The sequence below is a fragment of the Podarcis raffonei genome, chromosome 1, assembly GCF_027172205.1.
Source record: "Podarcis raffonei isolate rPodRaf1 chromosome 1, rPodRaf1.pri, whole genome shotgun sequence".
Lineage (NCBI taxonomy): Eukaryota > Metazoa > Chordata > Lepidosauria > Squamata > Lacertidae > Podarcis > Podarcis raffonei.
Genome location: NC_070602.1, coordinates 40,851,135 through 40,867,329, shown reverse-complemented (window position 1 = coordinate 40,867,329; position 16,195 = coordinate 40,851,135). Strand labels below are relative to the sequence as shown.

At 40.7% G+C, this 16,195-nt stretch overlaps 1 protein-coding gene across 1 annotated transcript in view; it reads right to left on the bottom strand.

The window, feature by feature from the left end:
• RYR3 (ryanodine receptor 3) overlaps positions 1-14,822 on the bottom strand; it is a 273,106-nt gene extending 258,284 nt beyond the window's left edge. The window contains exon 1 of the mRNA XM_053382025.1: positions 14,600-14,822. Within this exon, the coding sequence (XP_053238000.1) occupies positions 14,600-14,650 (51 nt within the window). The 5' untranslated portion in view covers positions 14,651-14,822. The remainder of the gene's footprint in view (positions 1-14,599) is intronic.
• Between the last annotated feature and the right edge of the window lie 1,373 nt (positions 14,823-16,195).

The window sequence follows — 16,195 nt, the reverse complement described above, 5'->3', positions numbered from 1 at the left end:
TTCTGATCGGCAAGCCCAAGAGGCTCAGGGGTTTAGACCACAGCGCCACCCACATCCCCGTTGCATTAGCATCCAAATTTACAAAGACTTTTGTGGCACGTTAAAGACTAACCAATTTACTATCGCCAAAGCTTTCATGGACTACACTCAACTTTATAAGATGCATGAAATTTTATCCTGGGTCGCAGACACATTTACAAATGGCTGGGGAAGGGGGACTATAAAAAGTTGAAGGTAAATGGAAGGTAGAAAAGTACAAATAGTGATAATTACATAAACAGTGATAATTCACAAAACCAATTTTTATGACACAGACATCTTTGCATTGGTACGCCAATTCACACATATAATGTCCTAAAAGAATCTTCGCCTTCGTTCACTCCACAAGCGATAGCATTGAAACTCTTAATATATTGCAGTCCAGCTGTTTCATAATCAGTTTAAACGGAGGTTTTTAAGGTGAGTTTGCCTCACCAACATTGGTTCCCAGAACTATTGTGTAATCATTACAGAGTCCTCTGTAAAATACTGAGTACGGTAACTTTCTGTATGATGTTCAAAACTTATAGCAACAATATTTGCCTTAGTCAAGGTCTTGGTTTACCTACATATGAACTACAAAAGATTCTCATTTCATAAGAGTGGCATTGTTTGCTTCAAGTGTCCCCACACCAATTGGTTCAGAACCAACTGTACTTTCGATCATTCCAAGCTACCCTTTATTTGCTTAACTTGGGATGGCAGCTGAAAATAAGAATATCCTAACCTATTAATTAATGCAAGACCGATTTACCCTTCCAGAGGAAAATTGAAAATTAAATCAATTTAATTACCAATCTTCCTGTGTAATGACCATGAAAATCTACTGTAATATTTCTAGTGATGACTGCTTGAGTTAGTCCTGCTTCCTCAGCTAATCTTCATTGCACCAGATATTGAGGCATCTAAACTAGTAATGTTATAGGTAGTTATTGGGTCTGAGAGTTTCCCACAGATTTTTTTAATTTTATTTTCTAGATAGGATGCTGAAGATCGTCATGCTAACTGGTTCTGCAGTATTCCTGGACTACCTGCAGAAGAGAATGATTTAACTTTCATGTAAACCAGTTTAAGCCTACTTTGAAGTTTCTGTTTTTGCCTACATTAAAGTTTTCTGTCTCGTGTACTTAGCTATAGCTTTTCAGGACGCTGACACTTCCCCCTGACAGCCTGAGAGAAAGCTGCTCTTCACTGAGGGAATTGACAGCATGGAATACATTATTGAGCTTGCTGTCATATACTGACTAAAAAATGAAAATTGTTTTGGGAAATGGTTGGTTTAAAAGGAGTGGGCTTTGATATCTGCTTTCTTTAAGATAATCAATTATAAAGGCATCAGCTTGTCTTATTTATAAATTAACACATTTATCTAAATATTAACATTGTGGCTATTTGTTTCCAATTAACTAGAAGCAAAACTTCCAAAGAGATGGCCAAATACTCTACTAGCAGAATAAAGAGAGAAAACACTAAGTTTTATATTCATGAGCCCTGGCCTCTGCCCTCTACCCCTGTGGCCCAGATGTGAGGAGATCAGCATCTTTGACAGTTCAGTTTTTAACTAAGTGTGGTTTATTGGTTCATCTAAACCTAAAACTTCATAAACGATGGTTTAAAGTTGGCTTGTGTAAGCCTGAGTTCATTCTGAGCTTTGATCTGTCTGATCTGCAACTGTTGGCTACTTGTGTATACTCTTCCTTTGTGATTTCCCTTTTCTTCCATGCCCAGTAGTTCCTCAAGCTTTTTGAAATCAGCCTTCTTAAAGTACAGAATGCATGTCCGGCTACACTCAGCTTTCCCTTGTCTCTGTATCATGAAATCCAGGGGACATGATCACTTCCTCCCACATTCCAAGTACTTCCTCTATGTCAGTCAGTTTGTTCCTGTTGGTAAGAACCAGATCCAATACAGATAATCTCCTTGTTGCTTTTTCCACCTTCTGGGAAATGAAATTGTCAGTGAGGCAATTGAGGAACTTGTTGGACCTTACATTCTTGGCAGAGCTTGATTTCCAACAGATATCAGGGATAACTGAAGTCTCATGTGACTATTATGACCATTTTTGAGTGTTTGGTATTCTGCTCAAGGAAGGCATCTTCCAAGTCTTCAGTCTGGCCTGGAGGTCTATAGCAGTAAAGTCATTGTTGTTTTCCTCCCCATTCATTTTTACCCATATACTCTCAATCTGCCTTCCATGTTCCAGGTCATGAATCCCTTCACAAATGTACATATTATTTACATATAATGCTGCTCCCTTCCTGTTCGTTCTACTCCTTTGGAATAAGTTGCACCCCTCTATTTCTCTATTCCAGTCATAAGTCTCATCCCACCAGGTTTCAGTAATGCCTATTAGGTCAAATTCATCTTGTGTGTTTCCCATACTCTGTACTTTGACTTAAGCTTTTTATCTGTATCATAGTTGCTCTGTGAATGCTGTGAAATATTTAATAAAAATTATACACAGCTTGATTTTATTTTTTAATCCCCTCTGAGTGGTTTACAAAAAGAGTTCCTGGTCACAAGGACAATTCTAAGTGAAACTTCCCCTTCTCAAATTTCCCTGTGCATTTGCTCTGAACATCTGAAGAGGATTTTTTGTGATCAGGAATCCAGCTTCAGTACTGCCAGTTTATCGTCTTGAACTCCTCATAGAGATAGTCATCAGTTGCTTTCTCATTTGGGGGTGTTTGCAGTTAGGTGAGGATCTCACAACTTCTGGTTTCTCAGTATCTCCCACCATCAACTGACTGGCTTTGGGTTTCTCTTTGTTTCTCCATACCAGTGAATTCCACTCTTCAAGATAAAATCTGTTGTGCTGGACATAGTTGACAGGCATGTTCGTTGGGACATAGGAAGTTTTCCTATTTTTCTCCTTGTTCTGCTGCTCAGCCAGCAACCTCACTTTGGCCTTCTCAGTGAAGATGATGTTTTTGATCTTGGCATCAATTCTGAGGTCCACCTATGATATGCCGCTCAGCATCTGATTGGACAGCATCTCTTCTGTCTTCTTGGTCAAAGAAACCCAGATGCTCTCAGGCAGCTTGTACAAACTGTGCTCTGCATTCTTCTGCTTTACTTCCTGTTCCTCATTTTCCACAATTCCCTTCCTTTTCTTCAGCTTTATTTCAATGGAGTTCACCATATCAGCATACAGTGGTACCTCGGGTTACATATGCTTCAGGTTACATACACTTCAGGTTACAGACTCTGCTAACCCAGAAATAGTACCTTGGGTTAAGAACTTTGCTTCAGAATGAGAACAGAAATCGTGCGGCAGTGGCATGGCAGCAGCAGGAGGTCCCATTAGCTAAAGTGCTGCTTCAGGTTAAGAACAGTTTCAGGTTAAGAACGGACCTCCGGAACGAATTAAGTACATAACCAGAGGTACCACTGTATTCACCTCTCATGTTGGTCTCTGCAGAAAAAGGACTTACAAGGTTACAGTCCTCCTCTTCACTGATCTTGTGATTGTTTCAATTTCTTCATGTCCACCATTGAACCAGTCTTTATCTTAAAAGGGCAACTGCCAGGGTCATTTCTTCTTGTAGCTTCTTCCCCACAAGCCGAGTGGCAGAACTCACTCCATTGGGCCCCCTGTAGTTTTAGCCAGACCTCCTTGGTGACCTGCTCATCCTCATCTTCCTCCTCAAAGTCCCTCTGATGGAAAGCTTTCCCTCCTATGCTGGCTGTTTTCAGTAATAAACATTGATTGATTGATTGATTGATTGATTGATTGATTGATTGATTTCCCTGCTACCATGTTCCTAGCTGCATTGGTGACAAATCATCTTCTTTACCACTTGTGGGAAGAAATATATAATAGAAGGGTAACAGGCAATATAAAAGTATTATGACTAAGAAGCTTTAAGTGTGTAAGGTACTGTGAATGTCCCAAATTTGGCCATATGTCATGCACAGATGAGTTTTGTAAACTCATACTCCATTCACACACTTCTAGGCCATTTTCAAACACCAACAGTGACTATCAACATCTCTCTACATTTGAACATTCACAGCGTTTATCAATGATTGTCAACATTAATACATGAGTGAGCACTATACTGCAGGTGGCATTTCTTCTGAATAACAGCCTCTCTCTCTTTATAGACTTTTATATATTACGCTCTCACAAGTTGTAAAAGTTACACAACCAACATCACATATAAGACAGAGGGACAGTGAGTTTTAAGGAAGGAAGAATTGTCAGAGCACTCTCCCAAACCAAACACAACAGAAAGAAGATCTTAGCACTGCAGTGAACTCTATAGTAAAATGTGGAATGAGACTTTAATGAATGTTGCCTCTTTAGCTTCTGACTCCTCCTCCTCCCAGTCTGCTCCCTCCTCTCCCTCTGACCACTCATTATCATCCCAACACCAGTCCCCTGGCTCTGAGCCCTCTTCCCCTGGGGGTTCTCCAGCTGGTGTCTCCCACCATTCCTCTGCATTCAGCCAGTCTATGGCACAGGGCTTCCCCTCACATGATTTGAAGGGTGGGGTTCAGGAGAACCCCCAGAACAGCACACAGCATAAGAAGAGGGGAGTCATTCTGTCTGGCAAGCTGAAATGTTTGCACAAATGGAACATCTGTAATAGTGCAATGATGAATTCCACCCCTTGTTTGCAGTCACCCCCCAAATCCCCCATAAGGGTAACATTCATCTAGGAGAAACATTCCAAAATTATCATCTAGGAATATGCCAACAGACTAGCAGATATGTCTCTGTCATTATAAAGAAGTATCTTAAGCACCACCCTGGGCCAGAATTCTCAGCTACTACTGATGTAGAACTTTAGGTGCTGGAGGTACCAGAATCATTGAATCACAGAGGGTCATCTGGTCCAACCTTCTGCAATGCATGAATACTGCAGTACTAATGGGGATATTTACACTAATATCCAAACATTACTGATGAAGAGGCATTGAAACAAAGATATAAATCACAGTAAGCCTAACATGTTTCAAATAGGAGTTGTGTGGAAAACATGGTGAGGGATCATGCAGTCACTATCCCAGCAACAGAAATACCCAATTCATAATAATACACTGGATTTGAATATTAGATCTGAATCACACACATATTTCACAGCGCAATGGTTGTAGAATACAGCAATTAAGAAACTTCTCCTTGTAGCAACGGAAGCAGCTCATAGCAAGGTTCCAACCATTTTAACTATGTGCTCACAAGCCACCAAAAAGGGGACACCAAGAGCAGTAAGTAGCTCTGGAGAGAGCCAAAAGACTTTCTGCAAGTTGCCACCATACTGTTGAGTGTATGCATGAATCCAGCCATAGAGGTACGATGGAGTACCATTCTTAGCACTCAGCTTACTGAGCCAAAACTATATTCTGTACTACTATAGATAATATATTTGGTGATACAGACCTTCGACATTACTTGTGCTATATAACTGTCAATGAGTAGTTCAGTACAAGTTTTGCATGCAAAAGGACCCAGGTTCACCAGGTGGAGCTGGGACAGTCTGCTCCCTAAAACCCAGGAGAGCCTCTATCAATCAATGCAGACAATAGAGCTAGATGGAACAATGATCCGACTTAGTATAAGACAACTTCCTCCTTTGCACCTGGCTAAGAATATTTGTTTGCATCTATGGAAACAGATACTGAGGCTTATCAGATGGCTTTAAAAGTCTGTTCCTTAGTGGAAGAAATTGACATTAATGAGATGTGTAGAACATATACCATTTACTAATTGTCTTCATGTTTTTGTATACATTCCACTACACAGACTAAAGCACTACAGGCAATGAATTTAAGAAAGATTGCTCACTTCTTGCGGGGTTGAAGTTATTTGGCTACAGGCATCTTTTATATCGCCGCTCAAGGCATGATACTCTGTATTCCAGTCAAAGAGTATTTGCATTGCCTTTTATTATCTATTTACTGCTATCTGGAACTATTCCTGAATACAATATCCAGTTAAAACCAACATTATTTACAATCTGCTACCAACCAAACATTGTCTGAAAGTCTCAGTGCCAATGCTGGAATTCTGATGTGTCAAATTTGTAAGAAAATTTAAATAAAGCCACCATTAGCATGATTTTATAGAATTATAAACCTATTTACTATTTATACATTTATAAAACTATTTCTATTTTAAGGCTAGTGATTTTGTAAAGTTTTCCAAAGGGCCATTTGGAGACAACTTTGCTTTTCACACAGCATGATTCACAAGTCAATTATATTTAACTGGGCTACTGTTGTGAAATGAAATGCCACGGGCTATTTTTGTAAAATATGATTTGAACAAAAAAAAAATCAGCAAAATGATTTCATAGCAACATAGCAACAGTTAACACAAACCTCTCTAAATTCATAACCAAAGGCTGATAACACCTCTATTAAGAACAATTTATGATGAAATGTTTTCTCAAAACATTTCTCTCTAGTGAATGACAGAAATTGCTAGGAATCATTGAACATTTCCCCTAAAACGAAAACAATTGAACATTATTCTGAAGCTCAACTTTAAGAAATTACGTTTTTATTTAAATTCATGAGAGACTTGTTTTCCATAAGGAAACTAATGCAGGTCTAACTTTCAGTACCTAGGATAGTTTCAGTGCCTAAATTGCTGCAGAAGTGTTTAACTATCCTACAAATCACTTCATCCTGCAAAGAAATCTAGAAACTGTAGCTTTGTGGGTTGGGTCTTCCTAACTACTCTCAACACCGTTAACAAACTACAGTTCCCAGGATTCTTTGTGGGAAGCTATGACTTTTAAAGTGGCATAAGAGTGCTTTAAATATATGGTGTGGATGTGACCTCAGAAAATGATGGCTCAGTGAGCAATGAGAGTATTTACTGGTTTACGGATAATGAATACTGACTTCACAAAGAAGCCAAAACCAGATGCACAAACCTTCATAGGAATCCAAACTCTTTATCCTTGGAACATGTGTAATTAGTGCAGTAAATAATGTGACAATACAGAAAGACTCTTAGTAAAAGATGGCACAAGGTATCCTACCTTCTAACAACAGAATGGTGGATCTGTTCCTTTGCTACAAAAATATATGAGCCCAGCCAACCGATCCGTATCTGCAAGGTGGCATTTGAATGTCCTTGATATAAATTCACTTCTAGACATAAGAGCACAGGATAAAAAGCTTGGGCTACACAATAACAGCTTTTCTCCAATCTTTTCAAAGAAGCTTGGCTGTGATGAGACAGTTGGAAACACTGATAAAATTTAGGAAGGGAGTAAGCATGTGAAAGGATACTTAGCAATGTGAAACACTAGCTGACAACCACCCATGGTTTTCAGAACATCAAGGTTATAGCATGATCTCTCACTGACTATCAGCACATTACTGTGCACATTCAACATTGCCCAATTTCTCAAGAGAATCTAAGTCACAGATCTTAGAAACGGAAAATTGCAGAAGCTAGATAACATGGTACTGCAAAGCCAGACACAATCAGTATGCTGGTTGCTACACAACAGATATTTCTGAGATGATACTCAGTAGATTACATTGTTTACAGACATTAACTGACAAACAGCATAGGCATACATTCTATGCAAGTCCATATCTCCCAGGGCTAATGAGGGATGCAAGACAGAAGCCGAGACAGTCCTGGTATGTCTGCTAGTGTTTGAGGTCAGGTGAGCCAGGAAGTTCCTTATTTTGGAGCTAACCTATAGTTTCTGGTTGACTGCTTGCTCTTTGCTCTTGCTGAAATGCAATGGCTGCCTTTGGATATGGTGATAACACTATGGTTTAGCATAATAAGAACAAACCCAGCCTTGGACTTGTGCACTCCCCTCCTCCCCTCCCTTCCTCTGGCATAGCTACAAAGAGAATATTGGGAGCATCCACTTCTGTTTTAGGTTGATTTCAGTTTAATATGCCATCTGAACTCTAAACTGCAATTAGCTTTAACTATGGTGGCACTGTGGGGTAAACCACAGAGCCTAGGGCTTGCCGATCAGAAGGTCGTTGGTTCGAATCCCCACGATGGGGTGAGCTCTCATTACTTGGTCCCTGCTCCTGCCAACCTAGCTGTTCGAAAGCACGTCAAAGTGCAAGTAGATAAATAGGTACTGCTCTGGCGGGAAGGTAAATGGCATTTCCGTGTGCTGCTCTGGTTCACCAGAGGTGGCTTAGTCATGCTGGCCACATGACCCAGAAGCTGTACGCCGGCTCCCTTGGCCAGTAAAGTGAGATGAGAGCCGCAACCCCAGAGTTGGCCACGACTGGACCTAATGGTCAGGGATCTCTTTACTTTACCTTTATGGTAAGTAAAAACAAGCAAGCTACAGTGCGAAGTTGCCTTGTCTCCACTTACCATAGTTAAGATTAACTGCGTTTAGCCCCAGTTCAGGTGTGGCAAGCTGCAGTTAACAAAAAAACAGAAGCTAAAACTTCCAATCTCTTCCTTATGGCTCCATCAGAGCAGGGGGAATGCATGAGCTCTAGGGAGGTTAAGTGTGTTCTGGTTGTGTCGGAACCAGCCCAACAGCCTTTGCAAATCCTGTGCTTCTCATGTTTCCCTACCCTTGAACTCACGAAAATTGAAAGAAGAAACCATAGCATTTTCCTAAATACTGCTATTTCCCACCCAAGTTTGGTTGTGTTGCTCTTTACAGAGATAAGTACTTGTAGCATACCTCTGAAGTACATATAGAATTCCCTCTTCATTGTGCTAGTTCCAGAAACCTATGCAGCACCCATCTCCCTACAAAAGACTGCCTTCCAGAGTAGTAGGCTATAAATTTTCTGGGTGTGTCTGTCCTAAATCTTGTTTCAAAGGAGGGGGTTGCTAAGGTGGTCTACAGTGCAAAAGTGAAATGTGTCATTACCCTCAATGGAAGCCACAATTTGCCTCCTGGGTGCTGACAATTGACGCTATTGCGTTTCCTACTACCCTGAGCTGGAACTACCCTTCCTAACTGAGCGACAAGATATAAAACAAGGGGAAGAGCTTGCAAACTTCTCACCTTCAAAACTAATGAAGATGCAGCAGAATTGCTCTTTACCTCCCGCTACCCTATTGCTACTATTTAGGGTTTGGGCTTATTTATAAAATACATGCATTATAGGTAAGGGAACCTTTTTTTGCTGACCCCCCCACTTTCCTGTCGTTTGCATGTGTTAACAGAAGGACTGCTTTGGAAATCCCTATGCCACCCTGTGTAGGTCTGTTTCCTTGCTGTTGCGTTTCTGTGTGTATTCTTTTTCTTTACTGAACTACTGCATCTGTAAAGGACAAGGCTTTTCAGATGCTTCCTTGATTTGTAGCTCTACTTTCCCCAGCCTTCCACCCTCATCCTGGTAGGTTTATCCTCTCTATTTAAACTGATGAAGTTCTATCTGTACAAATGATGCTTGCAACACATCTGGGAAAGCCAAGAACAATGTGAACCACTGGCATAAGGGAGGGCTGAACATGCCATCTCTCTTTGCTGGGTCATAATTCCATAATCACTTGCTGTATATTTTTCTGCTCATGCAAACTTTTCAGACTGCAGCAGTCACAATTCACATCACCAAATGGTAAGTTTCCTAAAATGTTTATTGGGATTTCAAAAGTGAAATCTTTCTCCAACCATGGCCAATGAGATGCCCCTGGGAAGATAATAAGTAGGACAAAATTGACAATATCTATCCTCTCTGCTTCATCCCCAATGAAATTAGTGATGTACTGTCCTAAATATGGGAAATTGGGCTTCAAGTTTTCACTACAAATTAGACTTCCATCTGACCATTTATAAAACATTCAAACCAGATTCCATCACAGTTCATTGCCTTACTGTGGCAATTCTATAGGACTGCCAAACATTTATCTCAAACATGCTTCCCATCACGTAATCCTGAGTTGTTGTAACTCGAAAAGAACAGAATTTCACCCCAGTTCTAGTCACTATTTACACATGCCACATGCTCTTATTTATCTCGACCATGTCCCTCCTTTCCTGTGCAAGACCCATATGTTTAACAGCAACATAATGAACAGAAAATTAGCAGGCAATGTTTTTCAAAGCAGTGCATCTGCATGCTGGAAAAAGCTTTGCCTGCCGAACTTTTGCTTGTTGTTATAGATATGGAAACCAGGTCGGCAGGGGGTGGGGAGAGATGCCAGCCTCACACACACATACACCTTTCTTCCATGCTAAATGTATTTACAGCCTATCTGTAATTCATACGCTGGGCAAAAGTGAAGAATGTAAAGTCCTTCAGTTACAATATAGCCCTGCAAGGATTATATATTTGGCACCAAAGATTACACACCTAACATGATTAATACAACCCATATTTCCTATTGGAAATACTATTTTGTCATATTTCACATTAATTTTGACTACATTTGCTTTGACTTTGTTTCCTGAATAAATCCTCTTATAATTGTGCCGCATTGCTTTGTTTTTGTTGTTATTGTGCTACATACATGCTCTCTGATCCGTGTAACTATTTCATATTTTGAAGAGGCACAGAAAAGACGGTGTGTTAAATTAAAAAGGCCAAAAGCAATAAGAGTTTGACAGATATACGATCCTAAACCCAACAGTCCAGAAGCAACCCATAATTCTCCAGCCCCTGCACTATAGCAAGCAATACCTTATTTGTGCAGCTTCTGCTATTTGGTCATGAACATTCTGGAATTTCCCAATAGTTTCCTTAAAATCGCAGTGGTCAAAAGCAGAAGTGAGCACAGAGACCTGATTGCCGCCCTGACTGTAAGCATACTAACCATAATCTAGCAAATACAGCCCTGCATATACATGGTCAGCAGCGGCGTGCTTAGGGTGTTGCATCTGAAACCAAGGGAGTGTGAGATAGCTCTTATACCGATGTAAATTTCACTAAACTAAATCAGAATTCTTCATCATGCATTCAAGATTTAAGTCTAAGAGAGGCATGTAAACAATAACTGATCAGTGCACAGGACTTAGCTCCAGAACTTGTTTTGAGAAAATATGTTGTTCCTTTTAAAAAAATCCAAACTTCATAGTAAGGCAATAGTTTAATTAGGCCGAACAAAATGCCATAAATAGTGAACAGATTTCTGAGCTTTCGGAAACCCTTCATCATTCTAGATGTTAAACAAAGCAGTAGGTGAGAGGAACTGGGAGGGGAACCTGGCTTACTGTTAAAGTCTGCATCGGTCTCAGTTTTCCAACAGTTTTGTGTATCTGTCACCAGCTTTAAGCAAACCACCCACAATTATTGAGTATAACAATTTAAAGACTCAGCTACAAACCAGTTTCAAGCTAGTCTTTGCCATAAATTCCTTTAGTTGCCTTAAGAAGCTGTTACCTCTCAGCCTCAATGCCCCACCTGTAATAGGATATATTAGTGACCTACATTGCAGGGTTACTTGTAAGTATTACTGACACAAAGCACTTTGAACACTCTGAAGTGCTATATAAATTATTGCTATTATGGTTTCTAGTGTCAGAGCCCCAAACTTTCACAATTAAGAGACAGCCTTGATACTCAGAAGCTCACATATTTGGGATGAGAGATAAGGACTTTCAGGGCAAAGGAATGGCAGACTTGACCATGCAAGCAACACAAACATGGGTGTCAATGAAATCTAAAAGGTAAGTACCAGAATCTCTTGCAACGCCATAATGTAGAAGTGTGCAGAAGGCAGACAGTGGTCAGGACAGACTAGTGACAAATTTCTAGCATATTATCCAGTGTACATTGGCAAATAACATTGGAATAGATTGATCTTCATCAGATCCAGGAAGGCACTGTTGATGTCCTTGAGCAAAAGGACTCAGAGGCACGTAACACAGATGACCCATTAAGGTATAACTAAACTGTTTCATGTGACTGTTGAGTGACAATCTTTCATTCTAATTTAAAACATGTATAGTGGACTGCAGGTACTTTTAGTTTTTGCAGCCTTTTAAAAAAATTTTTTTTAAAGGAAGACAGACTATGATGCAACGTATCCTAAGCTAGCCTAGGACAGAAGAAGTGCTATCCACCAGGCCAGCTTGAATCCTGGAATTTTTATTTCATAAACTAAACCATGCTAGTGAATTGCCCATGGTAATCAGCAAGTTTATGTGGATCAAACATTCCGCAACTCCTTTCCTGCGTAAACAGGTTTTGTTGGCACTATAACAGCCCAGGGAGACCACATCTGAATCCTTAATAAGTGTAACCAAGTCCTAGCTAGACACTTGTGTGTCTACAAAAAGAAAAAAAACCTTCTGAATTCTAAAACATACCACTCTAATGCAAGCTAGGAAGCTTTGGAAAAAGAGAATTTAAGTACCACTGTACTGGCCACTAAAATGCAACCACTTCTAAGACAGAAGGCAGATGCTTTAAAATGATTCACAAAAATTTAGGAGTGCAACGCTGGGAGGAAAGGAATCAGATTTTCTTTCTTGACTTCATTTACATGGATTTTGCTTTGGAAAATGGACTTGCTCATATAAAAGTAAGGGACTAAATTGCAAGTGCTTCACATTTTCTGAATGGCATACTCTGGGAAATTTTATTATTTTTTACAGTTCCATCTCTTTATAAGAACACTGAACTCTGCCTTCTGTCACTTTGTAATACATGCAATCACATCTGCCAGCCCCAAACTAAGATTATGCCGCATTAGAGAAACTATTTTTGAAAACACACAACTGCTCAAGGTATCCTCCCTACAAATAAATTTGTTTTAAGACCAAGGGTTTGTGTTGGTACAGTCTAACAGACAACACAATAACTCAGCAGCAAAAGTGCTTTCATATTGCACGCATGCCTTAGTATACTGCTCATGTACCAAAGTGTGTAATTAATCTTTAGTATTTATGGCCACAATCAAAGTAGTATGCAAGAAATAAATAATACTCCTCCCTAGGGAATGTAGAATTCGGGGAAAGGTTTAGTAGCTGATACCTCTGTCTGTATGGGAAGTTGTCTAGAAAAGTGAAGAAACCTACATTTTGTGCTTTATGATGAGCACGCCGGGGGGTGGGGAGCGGATAGTACCGTCAAATAAAAACAGTAACCCTATCTCTATGCACTATTCTGTGATGCCATGAAGCCTCCTTAAAAAAAATCATTGTATGTTTACACCATGTCCTAAGTCATAAACACTAAATTCAGTGAAAGATAGAAAGAGTTTCTATCCCTCTGAGGAAGGAACACAGGTTGCAGTCTCATCAGAAGTCTCCTCATGTAGGAAAAGATGAGATACCTTATTTGTCTAGGAAGAGGAGAAAGCTTTTCACCTTGCTGTTCAGTGAGGATATGAAGCAAAAGCACCCTAGACAGCCATTTGGGTGTCATGTCAAAGACATGCCTGGAAGGTGCAAAGCTAATGCTATTGTGGGGAAAAACATCTATTGTTCAAAATATACATTTAGGGGCTTCATTGTGTGTATATGCAGTTGTCCCATAACATAAGCAGCAGAAGATCTAATGGAATAAAATAAGTCTTCCTTGTAATTACATCTTCCATCATGAGGTTTTCAGAAGGAAGGAAGTGTCAATGACACTTTGACACAACTAGCATTTTTCAGGAGCTGCAAAAGACACCTTTTCTCATATTCCCCATGCTATGCGCCCCTGCCCAACTGGCAACAGCATGGGCTTATTACAGATAGCCAGCTTTACCCATTTTGGAAATTCACCTTTTTAAAAAAGTTGCACTAGAAACTGCAGAGACTCTGTTGCTGGCACAGTTTTTTTTGCAAGGAAGCAGAGAAAGGGCGGCAGGAACAAAATGTATTTTGAAGGGCTGCTCCTCAAGCAACTCCAACCCGCATCAACATACAGAATTACCCAATGAAAGGATGTCCCACACCTCAGACCAGTTAATGTGTGAATCAGAGTCACTTCAAAATCAGAAAAGATCACCCCTCCGAAACCTTATGGAAGAATGTTGTGAAAGCTCTTTATGGAGCATTTATGAGAGGGGCAAGTTATGATTTCACTGGTTGACACCCCTGGCCAGAGGAAGAGCTACGTCCATTTAAACTAAACCTCTGTTTGAAGCACAGAAAAATATTTCAGGTTTACCTCTGAAGCACATTCATTCATAAAAGCACATCCCGCATGTATGTATATTTGCTATAAAGGGGAGGAAGGATTGCAGAGGTCTCAGAGACCCCTCATCGGGGTTTGCTTGCGATTTTGATCCCCTATTCCCCGCAAAGCTTCTTTCAATTGTCACTGAGGAGTAACCTAGAGAGAAGTTTCAGAGGTCAGGTATCTGGCATGCAGCATTAAGAAACCCAATCACAAAGTTAACAAGGATCCTTCAGACACAGGGAATCACCAGAGCAAACAACTCCCTTTCGGTACCAAACTCGGACGGAGATGGCTAATAAGCAGCTTTAAAGGGAGATGGCACTGAGAACGTCCAATGCTTGTCTGGTACAGCCTGTACGTATCCTTGCATTATTTCCCGTTCTCCCAAACATTCGTTCCTGGGTAACCAAGCACAAGCAGAGAGAGGGAGAAACGCAGAGAGGGGAAATGTTATTCTGTAATGCAATACAAGCAGGCACAGTCAAGGAGACAAAGAAAAAGAACCCGGTTCCTGACCTAGAAAAAAACAACAGATACTTACAGTTCGTAGGAACTGTATTTCATCTTCCCCTGCTTCGCCCCCTTCAGCCATGGCTCTGGAGGAAGCAGCTCTGCTCAGCCTCTGATTGCCTACACTGGTAGCAGCTCGCTGGGCTCAGCACAGCTCCTTTTCCCTATCTGTATTAGCATATAGCTAATCCATAGCCATATAGGGAGCCCAGCTAACTCCACTGCACTGCAGACTGTCAGTCAACCCCCTCACTGCCAGAACCAACGGAGCCGTCTTCCCAATTCCACAGCAAGCTAACCGCCGCCCCCCCTTCTAGACTATCCCCCCCTCTCCGGGGAGAAACCTATTGTGAAAGCAATGCGGGAAGCACTGCATGCATCATTAAGGGTCTCCCCCACTCCCTTGAAATTATCTCTCAACAGCACTGTAATAGGAAAATTAATGAAAGCAACACGCTCGCTCCCATTTTGCCAGATTAGTATCTTCACTTTTCTCTCTCTCTCTTTAATTTAAGGAAAGTATCACAATCAGCAGCCTCTTCCCCTATTGATGAGCGTTTCAATGGATTGGAATAATGACTATCGGCAACGCAGGGTGATGGTTTTAACAGCCCGTTTTAAGCATGTGAAAATTATTTACTGCCTTTCTGCATAAGCAGCAGCAATTCTTGTTGGCACTGACTGTGTGAAGGAACTATGGGTACTTGTTAATTATGCTGCCATTTCCCAGAAGCAGCCACACACTGAGCTTAGGAAAAAGTTTTCACCAGAAACATGGTAAAATGTAAGCAGAACATGATCTTTCTATTTTGGATCCTCAGTACTTGTGCAAATAATGAGCATTCCACACAGGCACCAGCTTGGATCCTCAAGTCCCATCCTCAGGCATGGCTACCAGGAAGAAACTTCACCTCAAATCAAGGCTAATTACTCCTCAGAAAATCTGATTCAGCTCAGACTGTAAGTCACTATCTCCTCCCCAGAGTCCTAGTCCAATATTTTAAGTAAACAATGCTGGTAGCATGGTTTTTTTTTAAGCACACCAGAGACATTCTTATCTTGGTGGCTACCACACACCAAGTCCTTGAACCGCTGAGGCACTATTTGTCAGAAAGTTCTCTGCGTAGCCACTTGTCCCTACAGAATGCTTGGGAACAACACAGCAAATTCCGTACCACATTCAGAAGCATGGTAAAACTTCAGCACACACTGGTCCTTAGGGACTGGGACAGATTACAATTTAAGCACCTCCAGCAACTCAATAAATTGAAATGTTCCCCCATGCACCTAAGGACGAGACAGGCTATAAATATAAAATAATTGATTACATATCTGCCACTTTGAGAACCATTTTGCAGAACTGGAAACGGAGCCATGCAGAGTTAAAGAAAATTTGCCCGCCAGAAAATCACTGAAAACAGAAAACCGACAATTAAGTCTTATGGGTTTCCTTAAGAATCACGTTGAGGTAAAGGAATCAGGGAAAATGTAGCCAAGAATGTGACTGAGCGTCAGGATTCTGTTTTGTGTCAAGAGTTTGGATCACACTAAGCCAATTTTGTGCCAACTTCACTGGTTACCAAGTTATTTCTGGGCCAAAATCAAGTGCTGGATTTGACCCTAAGTG